Here is an 8,307-nt window from a genome sequence, read left to right as displayed (position 1 = left end):
ACCTACTCATATGTTGCCTCCACCATCCATTTTGTTCCAGTCCTTCTTTGACAAGACCATAGGAAAGTAATCATTGTTATTTAGCTGGTTTGTTTGTTCTCCAAGAATTAGGAGTATTTTTGCCATCCTCCAGATCTCTATAAGAACAAAGAATGTTCAGCCGTGCTTGTTCCCAGGCAACTCGAATGACATCTCGAGTCATTCGGAACAACGGAATGAAGAATGTGATCAAACGACACAATCATGACCATGCTGGAACTCCTCCTCCTCCCTATGTGCAAAGAAGAGCTCCTACAAAGTCTGTATGCATATATCTCGAATGAATTGCTAATGTGTAGCTTTCTGAGCATGCAGAACTCATTTGGGAAGATGGAGTGGCTCCCGAAACTGCTATCGATTTTGATGCACAGAATGTGAGTACAGGTCATGCTTTCTTGTCTTTTCTTTCTCCTTTGGGAAGGTGTGAAGCACTATGACCCTCCACATTTGGCTCGTTGCGTATGGATTCCTGGTTCAGGTGATCGTGTAGGTTCCTCGCCAAAATCCAAAGGAAATGTGATTATATTTGGAAGTCAGCATAAAGTAATGTAATCTGTTTGTTTGTTACACTGATTTCTTCGAAGTTCACAGAAGTACATCCAAAGTCATTCCAGAAATCTTTTTCTTGGAATGTGATGTTGAAATCCTCACAGCTAGAAGAATGGATTGTTGTTCCATCACTTGTGGCTAATAGGATTGGCTGAGATATTCCGCGGAAATGGAACGAATTCTAGTACACAACCACCTCATCACGGACAGATTGTAATTGCCATGACAGATACACCGGATGGTACATTAGGAATGAGTTGCATCATAAATCTAGAAGAATTGTCAGACCCAAATCCATCATCCAATACCCTCCGTGCGTTATTTGGTACTACAAAGGATAGTTTACTGTTTGCGAAGTGTAATCCTTGTGGTCCAGATGGTGATGCGCTTCGGATATCAACTAAGGACGAAGTAGTGATGCAGCTACATTACACAAGTGGTGTCGTTGACGGTTATGCTATTGTTGCTTCGTCAACTCAACCCTATCTATTTGCAGTATTTTTGGTGAAGGGTGATTCAGTTGTTTGTGAAGTGGATACCTCCCAGCGATGTTCCGAAATTCTTGATCTTACTGCATGTGGAGAACGGTGGGAGGGTTATGTACTCAATGACCAGCCTTGTGGTTGGGGTGAGTTTTATGATGATGAGAACCAATTAGTGTATCGGGGATTTATGTATAAAGACCATCGTGTATGTTATGGAAGTATCTTCTATCCAGACCTTGGTATTCTAGAGTATGAAGGGATGCTTTGTAATGGGAAGAAGTGGGGATATGGGTCACTTTACGATCGAACAGCTAATCTTATCCAAAAAGGAAGGTGGTTAGACGATGCTCATGTTGGTACTTCTCTCTTCATTCCACTTTCTGCTTCTTTGTCAGGTCTTCATACTCTATTGAAGTCCATTGTACTGAATTCAGGATCTAGCAATCTTCCCAAGACGCTAACACTAGAGAACTACTCTCAGTTGCAGTCACTCGTTTTTGGACCAAATAGTTTCCCTCATACGAAGCAACTTGTCATTCGTCAAATGAAGAGTTTACATAAAATCACCTTCTATATACATTCTTTCAACTTCGAATATAGTTATATGGAATGTTCCTGTATTAAGGAGACCAGTTCTCTCTCTATTCACGATTGTCCTTCCTTATCAACTGTCGTATTTGGAAATAACGCTTTCAGTGAGTTCCATTGTCTGCACGTATCGAAATGTGATACACTGCAATCGCTCGTTTTTCGAGGACACAACTTCATGGAGTCGGATTCACCTCAGTTCGAATCGTTACCGTATCTTCAGACCCTCTACTTTGGAGAGGCTTCATTTCAGCACTGTTCTTCTGTCTCATTCGCGAATTTGCCCTCCCTTCATACTATATCTCTGGGTGTTAAGGCATTTCGAGGTTCGTCTTCAAAGCGACGGACTCACATCATTGAAATGACAAGTATCTGTAATCGAGGTCATTCACTGTAGATCTTCCATCTCTCAAAGCAGTGAAGCGTTCTTCGGAGAATTTTGTAAATTTCGAAAGTGCAATGATCTGCAAGTGTCCTCTTTTTGACAAAGAACGGATTGAACTCGGAGCACTTGTTCTGAAGAAGATTTCCCCCTGTTACTATACGTTGCTATATCAACAAGAATGTCCTATCTACAAATAAATGTCACTTTAGAATAATCAATGTTTGATCAAAGAAATAATGTTAGTTATAATACAGCTCAAGACCCATACCGTCGTTAATTTCGTAATCTGCCAGAGTAATATGGTCTTTGTACGTAATATACCACTTCTGAATACGAATCTTCTCTGGACGCGTTCCTACCATAATTACACCTCACAAAATATACCAGTCTGAGCTGCAACCAGTTTCTTGAGATCTCCAATCGTGTCACTTGGATTACATTTTACACGGATCTTTCGTCCCAAACGATCGTTTAACACTACTTCAATCATCAATCCGAAAGAGTATATGAAAAGAGCGAAATCATTCCGATTTTTGTCATCGGTTCCATATCCTTAATTAGAAAGGCAAATCGAATACCATGATTCGAATTGGATGTACTGAATAGAGGTTGTGTGATCAGAATAGTGTCTTCTCTCCGAAGTTCCTCTCGAGGATTTCTCGTCCGAACCCAGGTTCCAGCGATGTCCGTTTTTTCCCATTACTTTAGTAATGATGGTATTGTGTAGTAAATGACGAATTATCGACTAGCAAACTATAATGAGTTGCTGAAGGATTATGTGCTCAAACAAGACCTTAAAAAGAACTTTACGGAATATAAAAATGCTGCAGATCGTAAGGAACTCTTTCGCGAAGTGTATCTGGATCTTATCAAGGATGGCAAAGTATTTAAGTAGGATTAGATTATCTTGGTTGAGACATAGAGAATATCAATCAGGAAACGAAAAGAGTTGTCTATTGTGCAACATTCCAGAGAATCTGATCACATACTTGGTATTATTGATGATTGTTGTTAACAGCAGAATGTTGGCTTGCTTCGATTGTTCCTTCACGAATCTGGTATGATCTACAGTCGTCATTTGACGTAAGTGTCAGGAGAGGTTCGTAATTGTGAGTGGAACATGCAAGAAGCATCAACACAAGATCACGCGTTGTATTAAGCATGCTCGAAGTGCAGGCCTGCTTCCCTTCCAGCTGACTCCTGAGGATTACGAATTGTATGATTATATGACAGGACACAATGTGAATCAACCGGAGAAGGAAGAAGAAGAGGAATCTCTTTCTGAAAAGCTGAACAAAGCAGAAATGGAGAGTACGAATGAAGGAGCTTCTGAAGATTTTGTGAAGTTGATGAATTTATTGTCTGCAGAGGAGAAGGATGAACAAGAATAGAGATTCATTTAGGGTCTTGTATTTGTTTGAAACACATCACTTCTTCAACATTTGTTCCCGAATCCATTTAACACGCTTGATGCAGTCTGCCTTGGTTTTCCCTGGAATTGCTGAAGCAATTTGTTTCCATCGTTCATTCTTATCCATCGAGGCTGGGAATTGAACCATTGCTCTATAAATTATCTATCCCTCAAAACCAAACGCTTCTAATGCCTTCTGTTGACTTTGAGTCCATCCATTTTCATCCATCTTCTCCTCTTCCTTCACAACAGCTGCAACGGAAGAATAATTCGTATCCAACTGAATTTCAACCTTATTCTTCTCCTTAAACAATTCCTTTCCACGTTGGAATCGAGCGAATGCACCATTATCATCAACCTTTGTATTCTGTCCCATATTCCGCCGTGTAATCTCTTCAATCCGAGCACGACACTGAACATCTGTTCGTTCCCGATTACAACGACTATACTCCGTTACATACTCAGCAATCTTGCCCCATCGGTTTCGATACCCAGCCTATCTCTCATTTATGTTTTTTCCCCTACAGGATACTTTTTGATTGCTTGAGATAAACAGTGATCCTCTTCTAACTGCCAAGGAGCTCCAGTTTTGCTTTCCTTGCTCCGTTCCAGCACCATAGCATCCTCAGCCTTCTTCCGTTCTTCCTGTTCTCGTCGCTGACGTTCGATTGCTTCTTCTCGTAATGCTTCCTAACTCTCAACTCTCTCCACAACACTTACTTGATTCTGTAAGGCACGGAGTTCTGAAGCTACAATTTCAATAGAACAGTCTTTGACTTTCTGTTGGAGAGACAACAACTCTTCAAGAGAATGAGTATCTGAATACATCTTGTATAGAACCACGGGGAATTGCTACAATAGAATCAACGCTCATTCATACGTCGTTTAATTCATTCATAAAACATTTCATAATCCGCTTCTTCTCACGACGTTCTCGTGCTCGTTCTTCTATCTCTGCTTTCCGAAGGCGTTCCTCTTCTAATAGTCACTCCTCATTCTCATTCTCACCTTCACGAGCTTCTCGTTCTTCTTGTTCCTTCTTCAGACGTTCCTGTTCCTTCTTTTCTGCCTCAGCTCGTCTTGCTTCTTCTTCTTGTCGCTAGGACTTATCATGATAAGCTTCTAATACCTCCTTCTCTTCACGAAGACGTTCTTGTTCCTTCTTCCAAGCAAGGACTCGAGGATCCACCTTGTATGCCCGTTCTACCAGGGTTTGCAGTTTCTTGTTACTACAATAAATGCGTATCCATATCACATACTCTTGAGCTCGCAATTTCTTGCGATGAGCTTCATTCATTTGATTCATCCAACGTTTCTCACCTCGGCTAGTTGCTTCCTATATATCAGCTCTTATTCAGAATATTACTTCTGGATTATACTCGTCATAAGCATTGTATACTCGCCAAGATTTGAAATCACGCCAGAAACGGTAGAATGCTTCTACTTCAGGCCATGGAGTGTCTATGGAACCTAGAAGAGGTCTATACATCAAACCCAGGTAGTAAAGACAACGCAGGTTGAATACTGCTGAAACGACTGTATTGATAAAAGGCATCACTGAAACATTCAAAGAAATCATCATCTAAATCAAACGAAGGAATCACTAGATTCGCATCAGCCGAATCGTACCTAGGTCTGAAACCATTTCAACATTTATACGCTCGTCGTTTTTCAATGTTACCCAACGTATCATAAGCCTCTTGCACATGTAAGAAGATTTCCCTGTCCTCGGAAGAAGGATCAGCCATTTTGTCAGGATGATATTTTAATACCAATTTGCGATAGGCAGAACGAATTTGATCCTCAGTTGCTCTCCATTTCAAGTCCTCCAAGCCCAACACTCGATAATAATCCTTCTTTAACAAGTCTGAAACTGATAGCTTTCTTGGGCGATTCTCCGATTCCTCTTCCTTCTCTTCTTTGGGATCTAGAGAAGGATCGACGCTTTTGTCCCATGCAACTTTCTGGAAATAGCTTCGCCCACAAGTTTCAAATTCCGAATCCTCAAACAGATCTGATAGGATGATCAAACCCAAATACTAGTTACTTGATACCCAGACTTCTGTTTCAATCATAATGCAGTGATCTTTGTTCACAAGAAGACTCCAAGTGTGAAAAACCAATAGCCTAATATGTCGAATTTGCGACATCGTCTCCCACTACTCTAATTCCATAACTATCAACTGTTTCAATGTCAACTTCCACGGATTCTAGTAATACAGAGGAAGCTCCAAATATGCTGGATAACAAGACCATCAATTTGGACATTTTGGTATTTCCAGAGTGGTTGGTTTCATGGAGTAGCCCCTTATCCAAATTATTAAGCATGCACAGGGATCATCACCAACGAACGTGTCAGGACAACTCCTGGGTATGGACGATGAAGGCCATGTAGAGGTTACCTATGCATATGGAATGCCATCTTCGGAAGGGGACCTCCAGTTTGTCAATAAGACGGAGTTTCAACAGAGTATGATCACAAGTCTTGGTCAAGTAAGAGTCTTTCTTGTATCTAATGTTTAGATTGGTGTTGATAATGATGTTGTCGGTTGGTATACATCCACCTTCATGAGTTCTTTCTGTACCCTTCAGATGATTCTCTCGCAGTATACATATCAGGAAGAATTGGGAAATAACACATTTGTTCTCGTCATCGACTCCTTTGATCTATCTCGTGGAAAACTCAACATTAAGGCCTTCCGTCTGACCAGAGCCTTTATGAATCTATTCCGTGACAAGAAGATCAACATAAACGAGTATGAGTTTATCTTCTCTCTCAATTAGTCTGCGCGATCAGGCCTTTGACAGTACCATGATCATGGAGGAAGTTCCTTTGTATCTGTCTCTAGATGAGGCTTCACAAGCTTTGCTTCATCAATGTGGTATCATTTCCATGTTTACGGAGAAGGCTACTCCTGCTGCAGATCCTATCACATCATTGGTAGAAGTGTGTAGAAAGAGTGATGACTAGGAGAAGAACATGGAGCAGTTGATTGAAAACATTGATAGCGTTGTGAATGAGCGTCACAGCTATACCATGCAAGTAAGGCAAGCGAACAAGCAAAAGCAGCAACAAAATGAATGGATGAATGCTCGAGTGGAAGAGAATCGTATTCGTAGTGAGATGGGTGATGATATGCTTCCTGAGATGGATGAAGAGGATCCCGTATTTGCTCAAGTTGTGGGGAATGAGTAAGGATATACAATAATTGTTATTTGTAGTCGTGTGGAGCCTTTGGTTGGGTATTGTGCAATGTTGGACTTCTGTAATCGCTTGAATAGTGTGGGAACAAACGATGATAAGGTCCTTGAGAGGGAATTGTAATGTGGTTATCTTTTAATGTGTTTGTGAACAAGAAGAGGTATGTAGCCAATTGTAGGATTAATGTATACGAAACAGAAGAAGAACGGATGAGAAGGCTATCACCATTATACAAGTGAAGAGAACTAAGTGACTGTGAGAGATTTTTCTTTGTCGCTTCACGAACAGCTCGTGGTTTCTATGGATATACACGAATCGTCTTTACTACATCTGCAAATAAGGGTGTCGTTCCCATCCACAACGAAAATGGATGATTGATTTGTTTTGAAACCAAATCTATCACTTCTTGCAAAAGCGACGAAGAATGAACAGACAGCGTGATCCGAGAGGGATGAACCCCACAAACAGGACAATCGCTGTCTATCTCCATCCAAAATCGCTCAACATACTCGCCTTCCTCTCCTCGATAACTACGACTCACAATCTCTAATAGAGAGAAACATGACATAATTCGATTCAATTCTCTCTGCATTCACAAGTTCATTCACAAATTCAAGCATAAACTGAGCAATACGATAATTTGTCTCTGGATGTGTGATTATCACATTCTTCGCCACTCTCTAACCAATTAAACCTTTCCATATCTACTACACGAGTCAGTTGGACTGTGACCCCCTCAATTCCAAATTCAAGACTCCGTTCCAAAGCCTCATGATAAATCCATTGAATGTGTTCTTCATTCTCAGTATCAAAAGGCTCATTAGGTCGTTTCTTTTCCCACAGTATCTGTTTAGCATAGGTGATACAGTGTTCAGGAAGCACAGGATGAGAGACGATTGTACAAAGAGGATAAAGTTCTGTAGATGGATCCGGAAACAAAGCATACAGACATTGAAAGCAAGGTGTCACCTATTTATCAATCTTCAGACAGATTTGTACAGATGGAATAATCAAATGAGCCTGGCCACCCAGTCCCATCGATCCTCCATCGATGTACACAATCTTTTCTTGTCCTTGATTAACAACGATCGAATTTATATATGAACGGGCTTCCAAATTATCAACACAACCGAGAATGATATTATATGAGAGAAGTTGATTCAAAGGAAGGCTTTGCACACTACATGCGAAGGATCGATGATTAGGTAAGTCGCTAGAACCAAATAGTCGTTGAAGAACCACATCAGTCTTTTTCTTTCCAATATCATTTTCCTCAAACAACAACTGAAAACCAAGATTGTCCAACTCGACAATATCCATATCAATAACATCAACATTAGGATATCCTTCATCTGCTAACAACTGGAGTACCTAAGGATCAGTCTGTTGATTCAATGGCACTGATGAGCCTAAAGCTCCCACTCCCACAATACAGATGCGTACAGAATTCTTATCAAAATGGAAATGGGAACAATCGACAATACTCATACAACATCAGTGAAAAGTCCTCCTTTCTGCCACAAACATTTCAAAACAACTAGATGTAATTACGTGAAACGTTTCTTAGTTCTTGGCGTTCTTCAGCTTCTTCTCAATCTCCGTCAACATATCGCGAGTCATAGCATCCATATCGTACTCCTCCTTCCAG

General features: G+C 40.7%; 7 protein-coding genes across 7 annotated transcripts; 3 read left to right on the top strand and 4 right to left on the bottom strand.

Annotated features, from left to right (window-relative positions):
* Nucleotides 1-152: 152 nt before the first annotated feature.
* Nucleotides 153-591, top strand: JH06_4549 (hypothetical protein; the record flags this gene model as incomplete). The annotated part of the gene is given in 3 exon segments (XM_014669917.1): nt 153-302; nt 339-413; nt 424-591. 3 exon segments carry the CDS (start codon nt 153-155, stop codon nt 589-591), a joined length of 393 nt encoding a protein of 130 aa, XP_014525403.1.
* A 1,694-nt stretch (nt 592-2,285) lies between these two features.
* JH06_4548 (ubiquitin-like protein 5) lies at nt 2,286-2,536 on the bottom strand (the record flags this gene model as incomplete). Its single annotated transcript, XM_014669916.1, has 2 exons — nt 2,286-2,401; nt 2,431-2,536. The coding sequence occupies 2 exons, from the start codon at nt 2,534-2,536 to the stop codon at nt 2,286-2,288; spliced, it is 222 nt and encodes a 73-aa protein (XP_014525402.1).
* Nucleotides 2,537-2,776: 240 nt separating this feature from the next.
* Nucleotides 2,777-3,437, top strand: JH06_4547 (hypothetical protein; the record flags this gene model as incomplete). The annotated part of the gene is made up of 3 exons (XM_014669915.1): nt 2,777-2,937; nt 2,969-3,104; nt 3,135-3,437. The coding sequence occupies 3 exons, from the start codon at nt 2,777-2,779 to the stop codon at nt 3,435-3,437; spliced, it is 600 nt and encodes a 199-aa protein (XP_014525401.1).
* Nucleotides 3,438-3,620: 183 nt separating this feature from the next.
* Nucleotides 3,621-4,285, bottom strand: JH06_4546 (hypothetical protein; the record flags this gene model as incomplete). Its single annotated transcript, XM_014669914.1, has 3 exons — nt 3,621-3,953; nt 3,983-4,147; nt 4,178-4,285. The coding sequence occupies 3 exons, from the start codon at nt 4,283-4,285 to the stop codon at nt 3,621-3,623; spliced, it is 606 nt and encodes a 201-aa protein (XP_014525400.1).
* A 157-nt stretch (nt 4,286-4,442) lies between these two features.
* Nucleotides 4,443-5,532, bottom strand: JH06_4545 (hypothetical protein; the record flags this gene model as incomplete). The annotated part of the gene is given in 6 exon segments (XM_014669913.1): nt 4,443-4,556; nt 4,587-4,793; nt 4,824-4,938; nt 4,952-5,086; nt 5,117-5,496; nt 5,512-5,532. 6 exon segments carry the CDS (start codon nt 5,530-5,532, stop codon nt 4,443-4,445), a joined length of 972 nt encoding a protein of 323 aa, XP_014525399.1.
* Nucleotides 5,533-5,648: 116 nt separating this feature from the next.
* JH06_4544 (eukaryotic translation initiation factor 3 subunit H) lies at nt 5,649-6,782 on the top strand (the record flags this gene model as incomplete). The annotated part of the gene is made up of 6 exons (XM_014669912.1): nt 5,649-5,729; nt 5,762-5,950; nt 5,981-6,213; nt 6,242-6,398; nt 6,429-6,649; nt 6,680-6,782. 6 exons carry the CDS (start codon nt 5,649-5,651, stop codon nt 6,780-6,782), a joined length of 984 nt encoding a protein of 327 aa, XP_014525398.1.
* A 538-nt stretch (nt 6,783-7,320) lies between these two features.
* On the bottom strand, nt 7,321-7,979 carry JH06_4543 (ubiquitin-activating enzyme E1; the record flags this gene model as incomplete). The annotated part of the gene is given in 3 exon segments (XM_014669911.1): nt 7,321-7,339; nt 7,354-7,628; nt 7,659-7,979. The coding sequence occupies 3 exon segments, from the start codon at nt 7,977-7,979 to the stop codon at nt 7,321-7,323; spliced, it is 615 nt and encodes a 204-aa protein (XP_014525397.1).
* Between the last annotated feature and the right edge of the window lie 328 nt (nt 7,980-8,307).

The sequence above is a fragment of the Blastocystis sp. subtype 4 genome (assembly GCF_000743755.1).
Source record: "Blastocystis sp. subtype 4 strain WR1 chromosome Unknown seqid_0377, whole genome shotgun sequence".
Taxonomy (NCBI): domain Eukaryota; class Bigyra; order Opalinata; family Blastocystidae; genus Blastocystis; species Blastocystis sp. subtype 4.
The sequence above is the reverse complement of the archived record's forward strand: the minus strand, read 5'-3'. Positions and strand labels throughout refer to the sequence as shown.